Source organism: Scylla paramamosain, chromosome 29, assembly GCF_035594125.1.
Source record: "Scylla paramamosain isolate STU-SP2022 chromosome 29, ASM3559412v1, whole genome shotgun sequence".
In the NCBI taxonomy this organism is placed as follows: Eukaryota; Metazoa; Arthropoda; class Malacostraca; order Decapoda; family Portunidae; genus Scylla; species Scylla paramamosain.
The window spans coordinates 17,202,169-17,219,519 of NC_087179.1; the positions used below are offsets into that span (position 1 = coordinate 17,202,169).

Genomic DNA, 17,351 nt, shown 5'->3' on the forward strand with positions numbered 1-17,351 from the left:
ACTTATCATTCAATTTTTTGACTACCGCTTTGGACCCTTTTCTGGGACTGGCATCTCAGTTTTTTTTTTTTTTTTTTGTTGCCAGTCTACTTTAAGAAAAAAAAAACTCGTATTTTGAAACGCTTCACTCTTTCATCACCACAACTCTTTTCAAAGGCCACACAGATGATTAGGCGGGTTCTCATGGCTGTTTCTCCTGTTAATAATGTAGAAATCTTGTTCATCTGTCACTAGAACCTTAAAAACACCCTCAGTTATAAAGCAATGTCACTTAAACTAGAGCCTTTTGAAAGTGGTGGAGTTGCGGTGCGGAAATGTTTCAGAGTATGTGACCACGTTCAGAAACACTTCTGCGCCGCACCTCCACTACCTTCCAAAGGTTCTAATTGAGGTGACACGGGTTTTTAAGGGTATTTTTCACCTCTAGTGGAGAGATTAACAACATTTCTACATTATTAAAAAGGTGAAACACTCTTGAGAACCCGGCTAATCATCTCTGTGGGCTGTGAAAATTGTAGTAGTGAGAGAGCGGCGTTTCTGAATAAAAGCCTAATGCGTGCGCTCGGTAACTCCCTGCCAACAGAGGGCGTGGTGACTGTCAACGGCGTGAGGCTGACTGGGGAGGAACACCGCTTCGGTGATGGCGTGGTATACGTTCTCGAGTCCGCCCTGCCCTCTTCTCCCTCCTCTCCCGCCACTACCAGGCTTGAAGAGGGCCAGAAGGAGGTGGTGGTGCCGCTGGAGGGACTGCGAGGGCCGCCTGTGGTGGTGAAGAAAGAAGGTGACGGTGCTCGAAGTGGTGCTGGTGGAAAGGCCGCCACGACCACCCGCCTGCCGCCCCTCACGCATAGGTAAGTAGTGGTGGTGGTAGAGTAGTAATAGTAGTAGTAGCAGTAGTAGTAGTAGTAGTAGTAGTAGTAATAGTAGTAGTAGTAGTAGTAGTAGTAGTAGTAAGGGTAGTTGTAGTTACTTTGGGCACTTAGTAATCGTAGGAATGTTATATCTAGTAGTAGTAATAGTAGTAGTAATAATAGATTAGTAATTGTAGTAGCATTGGGTACTTACAATAATCGTAGTAGTACTGGCAGTAATGGAGTAGTAAGGATAGTCATAATAGCATTGTGCACTTAACTTTAGTGATCGTAGCAATACCAAATGTAATTACAGTAGTAGTTATAGGAATTGTGAAGTGACATTAGCGGTAGTGAAACAAGGGAAGGGATAACCACAATCACGAAAGGAGCATACAGTACACACACAAACACACACACACACACACACCAGTAGACTGTCAGTACGGCCCTTATTCAGAAAGCTTTACTCCCACCACGACTATTTTCAAAGGCCACAGAGGTGATTAGCCGATTGCTCAAGACTGTTTATCCTGCTAATAATGTGGAAATCTTGTTTAATCCGTCACAAAAACCGTAAAAACCATGAAAAACCCGTGTCAATCCAACGAGAGCCAAGAAGTGTTTGATAATACGGGTCGCAATTGTAACCTGCCTTGTCACCCATCTACACACACACACACACGCACAAGAACGAAACCGCAGCATTTAACCAGGGCCTGACACCTCGCCCCCTGACCCTTACTCTCCCGTGCAGGTTCGCAACTTTCAAGCCACGCCGCCACTCTTCCGCCACCACATCACCGCGTCCCAACCGTCCCGCGCACCCCTCCCCCACGCGCCGCGCCGTCCTGCAGCCTGTGTTTGGAGAGGAACCCCTGGAGCCTGCTGACCCGCTAGCCCTCGAGCCTGCAGGTAGGACGTCGTTTTTTGTTTGCCTCGTGGGGGAAAGACTCGTTTTTTAACCTTGTCTTGTCGCTCGGGTAAGGTTGTCCCAGTGACCTCTTGTGTTGTTTTGCGTCGTCGTCTTCCGTTCATATTCATTTTACTTTCTCTTTCACGATTTTGTTACCGTTTGCTGCATTTCCACTAATTACTCTTGCATTTTAGGACTTTGCTTTCGTTAATGTTGGCTTTTACTTTCGTTATTATAAGTTTCATTGTGTATTTAATCAGTTCAGTTATGGATTTCGTTACCATTTGCTGTATATTCCCACTAATTCCTTCTGTATTTTAGAATCCTGCCTTCGTTACTATTTGATATTAGTTTTTCTTTCTTTATTCTAAGTTCTGTTGTAGATTGAAACAGTATAGTTATTAATTTTGTTACCATTTGCTGTATCTCCACTAATTCATCTATATATTGTATTGCCTTGCGCTGTTCCCTTCAACATTGGCTTTACTTTCTCTACTGTATAGGTGTAGGTTTGACTAGGACTGTATGCGTGGTTATACATTTCAATTTATTTATTTATTTTATTTATTTTTTTTTCAGTATTGCTAATCCTAATACGACCTCTGGCTAATCTATTATTCACATGCAGGCTGAGATCTCACGGTAACCACGAAGATTTGTTGCAAGGATTGTCTGTTTTATTTTCACATATATTTGGATGCCTTTAGAAAGATATGTTTTCGAATCCTGATAACGAGTGTGCTTCGGTGGTTCACGAGAGGGTCACGTGTTTGTAAATGCTTCTCTCGTCAGGAGTACTTGCAAAGACTACAGAGCTGATTGGCGATGCGGAATCCTTGTTAGACTCTTTTTAGGTATGAAAATATTCTTGAAAACCCTAACAACCGTAAACAATAGAAAACGGGCGATAAACTTCCCCTACAGCCCGTAAAATGTAGAAAATGGGCGATGAACTTCCCCTACAGCCCGTAAAATGTAGAAAACGGGCGATGAACCTCCCCTACAGCCCGTAAAATGTAGAAAATGGGCGATGAACTTCCCCTACAGCCCGTAAAATGTAGAAAACGGGAGATGAACTTCCCTACAGCCAGTAAAATGTAGAAAACGGGAGATGAACTTCCCTACAGCCAGTAAAATGTAGAAAACGGGCGATGAACTTCCCCTACAACCTGTTTGAAATAGAGAGAGGACACGGGAACAGTTAAGAATACAGAGTGACGTGTCCTCTTGAGCCCCGTTCACTTTCAGCTACAGTGTCCTTCAGTATGAGGTCACTACCCACACGCCGCGCCTCCACAGGGTACAAGAGGTAGAGAGAGGCAGGTTGAGCGTCTCTCCTCCCTCTCCTCTCCCTCTCTCATACTCGTTCCTTTCCTCCTCCTCCTCCTCCTATTCCTTATTCCTCTTTTCCTTATTCCTTCTCCTATTCCTCCTTCCCATATTTCCCTATTCCTCCTTCCTTTTCACTATTCCTACTTCTTCCATTCCTTCTCCTTCCTCCTATTTCTTCTTATTCCTCTCCTCTTCACAATTACCTTCATTTATGTATTTATTTATGTACAGTGTCCTTATGCTCTCTCTCTCTCTCTCTCTCTCTCTCTCTCTCTCTCTCTCTCTCTCTCTCTCTCTCTCTCTCTCTCTCTCTCTATTACAAGTTAACGGAAGGAGCGTATCTCGACCCTGCCTGAATCACTAGTTAACGGTAATAGCCCGCCTTGCCTTCCTCTTCCTGTACCTCCTTTCGCCTTGTTATGCCTCGCCCGCGTGGAGGTCAGACTGAGAGGGTCACGCTAGGAACTTAATCTGACCTTTACTTATTGCCTTGTGTCTCCGTTTTGAGTGGTTATTTGATTGTCTAGTGTCTACATCCTCTTCTTCTTCTTCTTCCTCCTCCTCCTCCTCCTCCTCCTCCTCCTCCTCCTCTTCCTTCTCCTTTCCCAAACAGCCTTGAATGCGTCAGTAGCAAAAGGACCCAAACTTGCTGCTTCATTCCATAGAAGGGTGTGAAGTATTGAGGATTGTTTATACTGTTACTTTCCTGTTATGTAAAGTTGCTCTCTCTCTCTCTCTCTCTCTCTCTCTCTCTCTCTCTCTCTCTCTCTCTCTCTCTCTCTCTCTCTCTCTCTTTTCAATTCCTTGTTCACTTTTATTTCCATATTTGTCCTCGTGTCAATATTTCTTTTATTCTTCCTTCTTTCCTTCCTTCCTTCTCTCTTCTGTATCATTTAATATCTGGCTCCATTTTCATTCTCCGTTTCTCTTACGTATTATATTCACCATCCATAATGCTTTCCTTTTCTTCATTTTCTTTTACCCTTGTTTTTTTTTATTTCTTTTTCCTTCCTTTTCCTTGTGTTTTTTTTATTTCCTTCCTTCCCTGCTTTTTTTCCTTCCTTTCTCCTCCTCCCTCCTCCTTCCTTTCCTTTCTCCCTCTCCAACCCTCCCTACCTATTTTCTTTCTTCCCTTCGTTTTCTCCCGTCCTTTTTTTCCTTCATCTCCGTTTTCTTTCCTCTACCTTCTCTCCGTTTTCTTTCCACGCCCTCCCGTCCGTTTTCTCCTTTCCTTAATTCCTCGCCGTTTTCTTTCCCTACCCTCCCTCTACTCACTCCTCACCACACCCACCCTTTTATTACCACCACCAGCAGGTTCAGGCGCCGGTGGGTTGTTCGAAGAGGTAGACCTGGGGTTGGAAGGATCCGCCGCCGCGCCGCCAGCGTCGACCAAAAGCGATGGCCCTTTCCTGCCTTCCTTCCTCGCCTCCCTTCACGACGCCCCTGGGTTCATTGCCGCTGAGTTCCTGCATCACTTCCACGACGCGAACATCACCGATAAGTTCCGTGACAGTGAGTATTGAGTGGTGATTTGTGGTTTTGTGTGTTGGTTGTAATGATGCCGTGGAATGGCTGGGTCACGAAAGGTTGATCAGGAAGTGATAGGAAGTGCTGTGTGGTGATGCTTGGCTGTAGGTTGTGGTGGTATAAGGTTTAGGGGTTAGAAGTAGGGTGAAGTGTGGGTAAGCTTCATCTCCAGGCCTTTTAAAATAGAGAAGTAGGAAGAAGTCTAGATGAACTTCCTTTACAGTGTGTTATTAGTAGAAAGGTAGGGATAAACTAACTGTACAGCCTCTTTAAATTGGAAAGTGGCGGGAAACTTCCACTACAGCCTGTTAAAGTAGAAGAATTTAGATAAATTTATCTACTACAGTCTGTTAAAAGTCGAAAAATTGTGTTAAGATTCCACTACAGCGCGTTATAGAGTATACATATATAAACTTAGATTAACTGCAGTACTTGGCATTGCAGTTACAGTTGTAGTTGTAATTTTCTAGTCATAATTGCAGTACTAGTAACAATTTCATCTTTCTGGTTATAGTCGTAATTATAGTAGCAGTATTTATCATTGTAGTTACAGTTGTAGTAGTGGCTGTAGACAACTAGACCAGCAGGAACAGGGGTAATAACACAGGCGGCGGCTACCTGGCTGTTAGACTCAAGGTGCAGTGATGACGATAGCCGGAGGTGGTGGTGGTGGTGCTGGCTGTGATGGTGGTGGTGGTGGTGGTTGCCTCGTTAATCGCCCAGGGCACACAAGTCCAGCAGACGATAATTAGCACACTGACTCAGACCTGTATTCAGAAACACCACGATCTCTCTCTCTCTCTCTCTCTCTCTCTCTCTCTCTCTCTCTCTCTCTCTCTCTCTCTCTCTCTCTCTCTCCACGACTGTTTTCAAAGGCCACAGAGATGATTAGCCGGTTCCTCAAGAGTGCTTCTCGTGTTAATACTACAGAAATTAAGTGAACTTCACCGGAATCGTAAAAAAAACACCCTTAAAAACCCGCGTCAATTGAAGCACACACGACCTCTTGAAAGTAAACGAGGTGCGGCAGAAATGTTTCATAATATTTTGGTCGCGAGCCGTGTAACTGCATAGAACCTTGTGGCTGTATTGAATTTTGTAACTGCATTATATCTGAGAGTAATACGAGGAAGGTAGATAAAATATGATGGCTTCACTAACATAGAATAAAAAGACGGAATAGATATAGAAATGGATAGATGAATAACAGATAGTGTATTGAGAGAAGAAAGTGACCGAGAGACGTAAGATCCAGGTAGAGAAATTAGAGAAAGGTAGATAAATATAGTAGTAAAATTATGATAAAGATAGAATAGGAGGAGGAGGAGGAGGAGATAGCAATGAAGAGAAAAGAGTTAGATGAAGATAGACTGACTAATGATAAAAAAAAAAAGACAACGAAAATAACAGAAAATGAGACAAATAGTATTAATAGCCACGCAAAATAATGATGGTACAAGCAAACAACGAGAGAGAGAGAAAAAAAAAATCAAAACTGAAAGCAAATAAGATCTAAAATAAATAAAAAGGAAGGAATTAAGAAACGTACATTCAGTAGCTCGTGTATTATAGAAACAGTTTGATAGAGTTTAAGTACGATAATAGTGAAATAGTGAATAGAGACTGTGTTGATAGGGACTCAGATTTTAAGTACGATAATAGTGAATTAGTGAATAGAGAGACTGGGTTCATGGGGACTCTGGCGCCGCAGAAACGAGGTCATAAGGCGCCCTTGTGAAAATATCATTGATTGATGGATATATTTACTGACAAGTTATACATTTATTTTTTTAATCTTAATAAATATTACTTGTACACTGAATGGTAAGAGTTAATTAAGTGTTTCATAAGTTTTAATTCATATGTTTATCAATTATTAGACTTTATTATTTTTTTCCTCGCCTTCGTCTTTGTTTTAAAAGTGTGGCGAGTCTTGTTCCTAACCTGATTTCCCAAGATGTAGTGTTCATTATTGTTATGTAACTCTCTCTCTCTCTCTCTCTCTCTCTCTCTCTCTCTCTCTCTCTCTCTCTCTCTCTCTCTCTCTCTCTCTCTCTCTCACCATTTTCTACGACTTATTTTCTTTTCATTCACCATTTTCTACAGACTTATTTTCTTTTCATTCACCATTTTCTACAGATTTTTCATTATATATATTTCTCTCCTTATTTTTCCTTCCGTCCTTCCCTCCCAACACCCACCATCCATGCAGCCCGCCCTCCCTCCCTCCCTCTCTCCCTCCCTCCCTCCCTCAACATTCGCCCTTCACCCTCTCTACCTTTTCCCTTCACCCTCTCTACCTTTTCCCTTCACCATCACTACGATCACACCCTTTCCCTCCTTTACATCCCTTCACCCTTCCATCCTCCCTCTCCCTCTCTCTCTATACACCTCTCACTCCTTTCCACATCCACAGCCAATACGCTTTCAGAATACACGTCATTCTTACTGTATTCAGGTATATTTTTTGAGTTTCTGGTAGTGTTGCTTGTATTTCTACACAACCGCATCTACAAGGTTAGTTAGTAGGGAAGGTTGCCAAAGTACGATGATGTAACTTTTTGAATCCCCCTCCGTGATCGTGAGTGACTGAGGTGCCGTGTATCTCTTAACCTTTTTCATTGTTATTCGAATTCTTCCGTCACTCAAATCCTAGAACGCTTAATTTATAGTTTTTTTTTTTCATTTTTTTTTTACTTTATTTTTAAATTTCAACTATACCATATTTGTGTCACTTTTCCCTTTGTTTTTAAAACACTACGACGTATTATTTTTCATGCAACAGACAAAGCACCACACACTCTGCACGCAGCATTCAATTCAACAAGCAGAGAATCGAAAACATGAATATTCCAATAACGTCCATTTTCACGCCTCTCCCTCAGTCACCCAACGCCTCCTTCCCTCAGTTCCTGGTCCTCTGTTCTCACTACGCGACCAAACTAGGCATACTCATCACCCGTGCTCTCCTCTTTTCTCTGCAGTGACACCAACAATACAGAAATCTTGTTAACTCGTAAGAACCCCAATCAAACCCGGTGTCTCATCTCCCTCAGTCATTCACGCCTCCTCTCTCGCCTCCTTCACCCGCAGCTGGCAGATACACCGCACTGGTTCCTCCTGACGTAGCCTTCTACAGCTACTACCCGATAGACTGGGGCTTCAATCCATTCCTGGTGCACAATTTCACCAAAGATGTGCTGCTCAACCACTTCGTCAGAGGAAACATCGCCCTGGACACCCTGCCGGCCCTCGCGGAGCTCACCACACTCGGGGGACGTGTCATCAAATTTACCAGAAGGGGAGGTGAGTATTTTGATCCCTGTTCTTGGTGAAACGCTCCGCTCTCTCGCCGCGTCTGTTTTTCAAGGCCACTGAAGATTAGTCAAGTTCTCAGGAGTGTTTTTTCTATTAATAATGTAGAAATCTTGGTAATTTATCTCCAGAACAGGAAGAAATGATTAGCCAAGTTTTCAATACTGTTTCTCCTGTTAAAAATGTAGAATTCTTGTTAATCTGTCACTGCGACCGTAAAAACTCGGATACACATAAAAAAAAATGTAGGCAGAAATGAAAAGTGAGAAAGGAGGAGACGAAATGGAAGAGGAGGAGGAGGAGGAGGGAAGGTAGAAAACAGAGGTAATAGGACTTAAAAAACGGAAAAGGATGAGTGAGGAAAGGCAGAAGAGGTGAAGAGGGAGGAAGAGAAGCAGATTGTGTTATGTAGTACTTTGTATGTGAGAGAGAGAGAGAGAGAGAGAGAGAGAGAGAGAGAGAGAGAGAGAGAGAGAGAGAGAGAGAGAGATTAATTACATTCCTTTCGTTCAGTCTTAGTCATTTTTTTTACAGTACCTTTCTTCTTTCTCCTCCTCCTCCTCCCTAGAATAACGGCGGTGGTGGTGGTGGTGGTTGTCAAGATGCTGTGATAGTAACCTAATTTAACCTAATATAATTTACGTTTTTTTTAATCTAGGGAGGGTGAGGGTGAGGGGCGAAAAGATGTAATGGTAATGTGGTTTCTCTCCCCCTCCACAGTAGTAGTAGTAGTAGTGGTGGTGGTGGTGGTGGTGGTGGTGGTGATAAAAAGCAGGAACTATTAAAGAATTGTGCTCACGGTATTCTCTGCCTCCCCCCTCCCCCTCTCCTTCTCCCTCCCTCGCTTACCATCTCATTATCTCCAGGATATGTCCTCCTCCTCCTCCTCCTCCTCTTCTTTTTCCTCCTCTTCGTTCACGCCTTTGCCTCCACTTTTTTTTTTTTTCCTCCTACTCCTCCTCCTCCTCTCCTCTTCTCTTCTCTTCTCTTCTCTTCTCTTCTCTTCCCTAGTTACAAGAGGCTGTATGTGGATAACCTTGGTGGATAAAAGTGGATTTTGTTCCTCCTCCTCCACCTGTAGTCCACTCTCCTCCTCCTCCTCCTCCTCCTCCTCCTCCTCCTCCTCTTCGGTACTTGCACCTTTTTCTTTCATTTTCTCTCATCATGCACACATCAGTCAGTCAGTTAGTCAATCTCTCTCTGAAATCGTTTCGTTAACCATTTTCAGAGAGAGAGAGAGAGAGAGAGAGAGAGAGAGAGAGAGAGAGAGAGGGCTGGGTTCATCCTTTCACTTTCGTGCGTTTCTTGGTTCAACTATTTTTTTTACACACACACACACACACACACACACACACACACTTCATTCATTCAGTTAAATCACTTCATTCACTTTTCTCTTTTTTCATTGCCGTTTTTTTTCGTGGTCCATCTCTCTCTCTCTCTCTCTCTCTCTCTCTCTCTCTCTCTCTCTCTCTCTCTCTGTGGGGGTGAGGTGAGGTAAGGGGACAGGCCTCCTCCTCCTCCTCCTCCTCCTCCTCCTCCTCCTCCTCTTGGTGCTGCTGCTGTTGGGTGTCTGAGGTCAAACTGAACAAGAAGCAGCTGCCCTTGGCGTGAAGGACCCCTCCCTCTCTACCTGCCGCCTCCTCCTCCTCCTCCTCCTCCTCCTCCCTTATGTTGCTACTCCTTACTTTCACCCTCCTGTCTCCATTCTATCTCCCTCCATATCCCTCCTCCTCCTCCTCCTCTTTTTCGTTCCTCCCGACCTCTCCCTTCTTTGCTGCTCCTCCTCCTCCTCATCTTCTGACTCCTCCTCCTCCTCCTCCTCCTCCTCCTGCTTGTCTGTGTGCTAATCTTCCCCCCTCCCCCCCCCCCACACACACAGACACATAGATAGACACAAACAGAGAGAAGGATAGAGAGATACAGGAAGATAGACATAGATCGATAGATAAACATATATAGGTATCTCTCTCTCTCTCTCTCTCTCTCTCTCTCTCTCTCTCTCTCTCTCTCTCTCTCTCTCTCTCTCTCTCTCTCTCTTTGCATAAACACATAGTTTGTCCCTCTGATCACAACCTGCCGCTCCTCACTCACCACACGCCTTCCTTAAGTTACCGCGCATCTATTGCCTCACTTGTCTCGTTTCGCGCTCGACTCGCGCCAATAATAGCCTGACACTTAATACTGCAGTCCTGTCCCCGCGCGCTTGGCTTGAAAATAATAATAAAGTATAATGAAGTTCCATAATATATTGTTTGTTTTTATTATTATTATTATTATTATTATTATTATTATTATTATTATTATTATTATTCATTTTATTTTCCGAATTTGATGTGCTTTTTTTTCCTAAGTGGTGTGACGTGTCTTAGTATCAAATATTGTTTTTTTTTTCTTGCTAAGTTTTTTTTTTCATTTTTCTTTACATACAGGTTAAGTTTTCTTCATCTCTCACCAGAAAACTGTATTTGATTCCTGGGAGTTTAACATTTTCCTGATTCAAAATAGTAGCCTCGTAAATTGCACAATGAGAGAGAGAGAGAGAGAGAGAGAGAGAGAGAGAGAGAGAGAGAGAGAGAGAGAGAGAGAGAGAGAGAGAGAGAGGTTCAGACAGACAGGCAGACAGAGAGGAGAGACGGGGGTTCAGAGACAGACAGACAGACAGGGAGATGATGAGGATGTGTTGTGGGGGTCAGTCTACCACTCTGGTCATTTCCTGCTTAATGTTGGCCCTGTGAGAGAGAGAGAGAGAGAGAGAGAGAGAGAGAGAGAGAGAGAGAGAGAGAGAGAGAGAGAGAGAGAGAGAGAGAGAGAGAGAATTTCTATACCTCATCCTTCACTATATCCAATGTCAATATCACCAAACATTGTGAGAGAAACAGAAGCTATGCAGTATAAAAAGCACAGAAGAAGAGCGAGAAAGTGTACAGTCACATTGCTTGCGTTGTGTTTATTATTCTTGCTACTGTACGTAAGAAAATAAGGGAAGCTGCAAGAAACCACCAGGCCTACACGTGGCAGCCCCTGTATGAAGCCTTCCTGGTATAATATATACTTCCACAAACATTCATAAATTTGTTAATCTTGATCCCATTACTGTTTGTCCTACCCTGGTGTCTACTTCCACATCATTCACAAATTTAATATAAATTTTGAGCCTATTACTTTTTGCTCTATCCTTTATCTATTCCCGCTATCATTCTTGAACCCATAAATTCATGTCCTATCCTGATTACTGACCCTGAGAATGTTTGTGTCGCCCTTGTAATGTAACGTAAGAGAATGTAGGTGTAGACACAGTGAGGGAAGAGCTAACAAGGGTGACAGAACAATTCCACAATCTCCAAATGCTCCCAAAGTGACCTATCTTAACTTGGCCTTCCTCTCCCCGCCCCCCAGGCAAGCTGCTGGCCAACGGTGTGGAAGTTATCACCGAATCTGAGAGAACAGTGTCGAGAGGACGTATCTTCTTTATTGGCGAGCTGCTTTTTGTGGACTACGACAGGGTGAGAGAGAGAGAGAGAGAGAGAGAGAGAGAGAGGAGAGAGAGAGAGAGAGAGAGAGAGAGAGAGAGAGAGAGAGAGAGAGAGAGAGAGAGAGAGAGAGAGAGAGAGAGAGAGAGAGAGAGAGAGAGAGAGAGAGAGAGAGAGAGAGAGAGAGAGAGAGAGAGAGAGAGAGACTTTGACAATATAATTCAACAAGCAATGGTGGGTAATATTTCATACTAAGTCTATTCATTTTTACCTCAAGAACTATTCCTGTTAGACCTCAACATTATTCTAGATAGTAAGCTGTAGTAGTAGTAGTAGTAGTAGTTGTAGTAGTAGTAGTGGTGGTGGTGGTGGTGGTGTTGGTGGGAGTGGCAGTGTAGAAAGTAGTGGTAGTTGTATTGGCAGTATAGGAATAGTATTGGTAGAGGTGGTAGTGGGTGTAGCAGCAGTAGTAGCACCACCACCACCACCACCAGGTTTCTAGGTTAGTCATATGGGTCAGGTCACCTGCATGCAAAGATCATCTGGTAAGGTCACAAAGAAGCAACCTTAGTCTCACGTGCATGCTGGTGAATGTGTGTGTGTGTGTGTGTGTGTGTGTGTGTGTGTGTGTGTGTGTGTGCCAGTTTGTCTGGTACCTAGTTGTAGTAAGCAAGGCTTGGACTACACATGCACATAGTCCTGCCTCTATATATGTAAGTGTACCCAGTTTTCTCTTTAGTTGATGTACTCTGCTAACCTCTATAACGTGTGTGTGTGTGTGTGTGTGTGTGTGTGTGTGTTTGTGTGTGTGTGTGTGTGTGTGTGTGTGTGTCTGCCCAAGAATGCACATGCGCAAGGTGTGTTGCAAGTCAGTGCATGATGGCGCCCCTTTCAGGTATTTGAGCTGCAGAGCCAACATGGTGACCTGGAAACAGCCCCCCTGCTGGGCACCCCCTGGCCCTCCTCTCAGTTCCTCTCTCACCTCCTGGGCTGGTCAGAGGAGCAACCTGAGACATCCTTCTTTGCTGAATACCTCAACCACACCAACCTGGCCTACCTGGTGCCTGGCCATGACGGTGAGTGGGGGGAGAGTAGTGCAGTGCAGTGCAGTGCAGTGCAGTGCAGTGCAGGGTAGGGTAGGACAGGTAAGGACATAAAACCAAGGATTGATGGCGCAGAAAAGCAAGGAGAAGTACAGCAGGATAAATGGGGTGCAATATGGGACAGGTTGGAAGATTGAGAATGGAGTTGTGTCAGATAGAACAGGGGAGGCTGAGGAAATGAAGTGATGGCTGATTGTCTGGTTGGTTGATTTAAGGAGTTATAATGTTGGTGGTGATGTGGCATGCAGTGATGGAAAGTGAGAGACACAGCAGAGTGGAACAGAGACAGATAAAAGAGAACCAGTAGAGTCTAAGGAAGAGCTGCTTGTCTGATTGCTTCCCTGCATCTTTTCTCTCCAGTCAACTTTTAAATCACTCGTGTATTTGTTTCTAATCATCCATCCTACCATTTCAGTGTCTCCTATCACACCCACAGCATCCACCCCATCTTTGCCTATCCTCCTTGTCATCTCACTTTCTATTATGTCTGAATGATAAATCTTGAAGTGTTGCATTTGACCTCCTCTACCACTTGACACTGTTCCTTCACCTTCTGCAGACACACCAACCTTGTCATGTGATATACACTTTCATTGTTCACCTCATCACACCATAGGCATCTTTTGAATAACTGATCTCTACTGAATGTATGTGTAGATGCAATGAGAGTAAAAACCCCAGTGCTGGTGTCCTGAAATGTGCAAGAGAAAGGGTCAAGAGGAGAATAAGAGGATTAGAGTGGGCAAGGACACCCATTCTCTTCAAGCTCAGATGTCAGATACAAATAGATAACATTATGCTTTTCTGTTCATTTGTGTCTGTCAGAAGAATTATAATGTCCCTGTCTAAAGTCAAGGTGTTACTGCCCATGTGTCTAATGCAGTGAGGTATCTCTGTATGATTGCAAGTCTGTCACTGTTTATCTGGAGCAGGTCTGTGATGCAGGTGGCAACATCCTACCTACCTGCCTGCCTACCTGCCTGCAAGGAGTGAAAGTGTGATTGCAATGCACTGGGAAAACTAATGCATGCATACCATTAATCTCAATCCTGCTCCTTGTAAAACTGATTTTCCAATGGTTTGCAGTCACTTTATTATGCTTGTTATGTGACATCTTGCACAGATTGAGTTTTATGGATACTTCTCTCCTTCTTGTACTCACACAAAAAAATAAGGGAAGCTGCAAGAAGCCATTAGGCCTACACATAGAAGTCCCTGTACAAGAAACATTATCTATTTCCACCAATCACCATCATTCATTCATAAATTTATTAAGCTCGAACCCATTATTTCTTGTCCTGTCCTGATTACTGACCCTGAAGCTCATTTGACACAGCACACCTCTGCAGTCAGTCAATTACCACTACTCCTCTCCCCACAGAGGACCTGGAGCCCCTCAAGTACACAGCCTTTATCCCCACGGACGAGATCGTGTCCTCCTCCCTCTATGCCGACGCTCCCGACCCGTTCCTGCTCGACGAGAAGCTACGAGACCACCTAGTGCTGAGTCACCTGGTGTCTGGACGCTTCTACGAGGATGACCTCAGAGCCGCCACCACCCTCACCACCCTGGCCAACACCACTCTCACAGTCACCATCACTCCAGGTGTGTGTGTGTGTGTGCGTGTGCGCTTATGAGGCTGACTGGCACTCTCAATGGGCTTCTCTTGTATGGATCTTGGTGTGTGGTTCCAGGTTGTAATGAAACTTCAAACATTACACTTGGTTACTGACCTGGGTGTGGCTGAATTGTAGTTATCAAGTACTGGTTGTATAGTGTGTGGCATTTAATTGCTGGTCTCTTTATGGGCATGAATGACTGTGTGTGTGTGTGGCTTAGTGCCCTATACATGATCCCAGCAGTGTGTTCATGTAGATTTCCAGGTTGTGTAATGTCAGTAGGGCACAGGGAGTGCAGTTATGAAACATCAGTAAAGGTGTAATGTAACAGACTGTACTAGGGCACGGTCTAATGGAGGGAAATATGGCCAACCTTTTCACTGTTGTTTGTATCTTTGTATGTGTGTACCTTTCATCATCTTTGAACTCGTGTGTGTGTGTGTGTGTGTGTGTGTTTCACCTCAAGACAGGGTGTAGTACAGGTCTCAGCCTCCAGACACACACACACACAGTTCTGTCTTCCCACAGTTGATTAAGCATGATGCAAAACTGATCTTGAAATAATTTGGAGGTTGCAGTAGGATGAAACTTGTTCATGAAGACGTATGTAGGCAAGATTGTTTCATTTTCTGGTGTGCGAGTGTTACTAGTGTCTTCTCCACAGAGGGTGAGGTGCAAGTGGATGGCGTGCGAGTGATCACCCCACACACCTTCCTTTACAACCTGGGCAACGTGTACCTGGTGGACGGCCTGCTTGGTGTCACAGACGAGGACATTTTCAACTCCATCAGCAAGTTCTCACACGTGGATGGCACCAACCAGGTGAGAAACTTCCTGTGTGCCCCTATGCTGGTGCCTTGTCTTGATATCGGCAGCTTGTTTCTTTGTCATGCACTCATGAGACAAAACCCTTAGTGTTGTGAGATACTGACATAGTTTATCTCAATTTTTGTCCTAAAGGCATCTTGCTGTCATGTACTGTGTCTTGCATTATGTTTAAATTTGTATAAATGAAAATCTATACACCTTGTAACTTGCCACACTTTACAATGGAGGTCTTCCAATAATTTTTCTTTAAAGTGTGGCAGTCAATGCAAGATGCCTACACAATGACATATCAGCCTGTAGGCATGTTAGGGAGACAGGACTGACATCAGCCTGTAGAGATGTTAAGGAGACGGGACCAATCTATACTGCTTGAGGACAAGTAGCTTAATATAAAACAACTATTATTTACTGCTTCACTAGCTGGGGTGGACTGAGGGCATCAGCTGACAAATAAAACAAATTAAGTAAAAACAAAAAGGAAGTAGATAAGTGATGGTCATTGACTCAGCTATTGGGAAAGAGGAAAGAATTCACGAAATGCAAAAAATTAAACAGTATACAACAAAAGAAACAGGAAAAATGCAAACCACAGACAATAAAACAAAAAAAGAAGAAAAATGCTAGCAATAATAAATCAAGAGATGGGACAAAGTATGAAAGGAGAGGTTGGACATACAATCTTACTAAACCTGAGTCTTCTTCTACAGGAGGGTGGCGGAAACATTGCCAACATCAGACCAAACCTGAACAACCCATCAACAGAAGACCCACAGACCAGCCCAGCCCCAACCACCCCCAACCTGCCCCCAGCACCACCTCCCACCACAACTACCACCACTACCACCACCACCACCACTACTCAAGCTCCCCCTACCAGAGCCACCTCCCGCCCCTCCCGCTTCACCACCCCCAGCCCCTCCCCCACCACCCCTCGCATCCGCTTTGAGACCCGCACGGAGATCAGCATATCGCGGAGAGTCAACGACGGAGCAGTGGAGACGGTGGAGGGACGGTGAAGGGAGGGGTGTGGAGGGGAAGGGAGATGCTGGGTGATGGGTGGAGAGAAAGGCAAGAGTGTCTAGTAGTAATGGGAAGGAAAGCAAGTGTTGAAGGATAGTGAAGTGTTAACATAATGGTTGTGCAGCCTCTGAGAACACTGATTTTTATGTTTAGATTGTATTGTACAGAGTTGTTGTTGTTCTAGTTTGTTCCTCAGTGGTGTTTTTCATGCATGTCCATCACCAGTGCTGCTACAATTCATGGCTATTATTACTACACGTGCTGCTATCATTGTTGCTCCTCACTCCAGGCTATCCTAACGTGAGAAGAATGTGTTGGTGGCCAGACCCATCCAGTAGAGGCTGTGGGTGTGACAGAGAACAGTGTCTGTGTACAAATCCTCATTAACTGTTACTGTGTATAGGACTGTTCAGTCACCCCAGCATAAAGGACAGGTTGTGGCAAGGTTGTCAGGTGAATGGTGCATCACTCCAGTGGGGGGGAGGGGGGAGGGAGGGGCTGAGTGATACCTGGACCAAGTCTTCCTGTTTTCATTACTGTTGAGAGGCTGTAGGTGCACCAAGGCAGCCTGGCTTAAACTATTCAAGAGTATATTCCATGTATCCAGTTGCCCTGTATTACCGTTATTGACTCCAGGTGACTGTCTGTCCATCAGTCAGATAGTACAATGCCTGTGTTATACACAGGGGTTTATATATAATGAAATTAAATGTCTACAATTGTTTTTGTAACCTCTCATTACCACCTTCTTTATATTACTTCCCCACCTTATCATCCATCAAGGAGAATCAAGGAACTACAGCCACTAACAAGAGACGCAGTGAACTGTACAGTAAGTTTTGCTCAGAAGAAATTTTATACAGTTACTGAAGTGTGATGTGCACACAAGATTAACACGTGTTCTATTCCCACAAATGAAGTCATCATAGTTCTGCCATGAAGTATTTACATAGTATGCAAGTACTTCATGGCAGAACTATGATGCATCACTCTGCTTCCAAACAACAGATACAGTCAGTGCCAAATAAATTCTGAACTTGTGGTGGTGAGTGCCACATTGCACTGTCTAGAAAAAAATGGACAAAAGAGAAAATTACAATATGGCAAATTACACTGTGAGCCTTTCACATGTATTTGCCAAATCCAGTGACGCTTTGTCAGAAAGAGCAATACCTTACTGACCACTCCCCATTTTGGTTATTTCAATGTTCCATTAAGAATCTAAGCTTCTGCAAATACAATGAAAGGAGTGATTGAGGAGGTGACTCATTCCAACTCTGCTTCTGACAATGTCAACCACTGCAGCCCATTTACTCCATCTGGCAGGAATGCATAAAGGCCTAAACAGCCATGCGGTCATTTTCAC

At 44.0% G+C, this 17,351-nt stretch overlaps 1 protein-coding gene across 1 annotated transcript; it reads left to right on the forward strand.

The window, feature by feature from the left end:
- The first annotated feature begins 552 nt into the window (after nt 1–552).
- On the forward strand, nt 553–16,709 carry LOC135115654 (uncharacterized). Its single transcript, XM_064032578.1, has 9 exons — nt 553–851; nt 1,609–1,766; nt 4,411–4,611; nt 7,720–7,932; nt 11,341–11,447; nt 12,310–12,490; nt 13,899–14,123; nt 14,802–14,959; nt 15,673–16,709. The coding sequence occupies exons 1-9, from the start codon at nt 553–555 to the stop codon at nt 15,979–15,981; spliced, it is 1,851 nt and encodes a 616-aa protein (XP_063888648.1). The 3' UTR covers nt 15,982–16,709.
- Nucleotides 16,710–17,351: the final 642 nt, after the last annotated feature.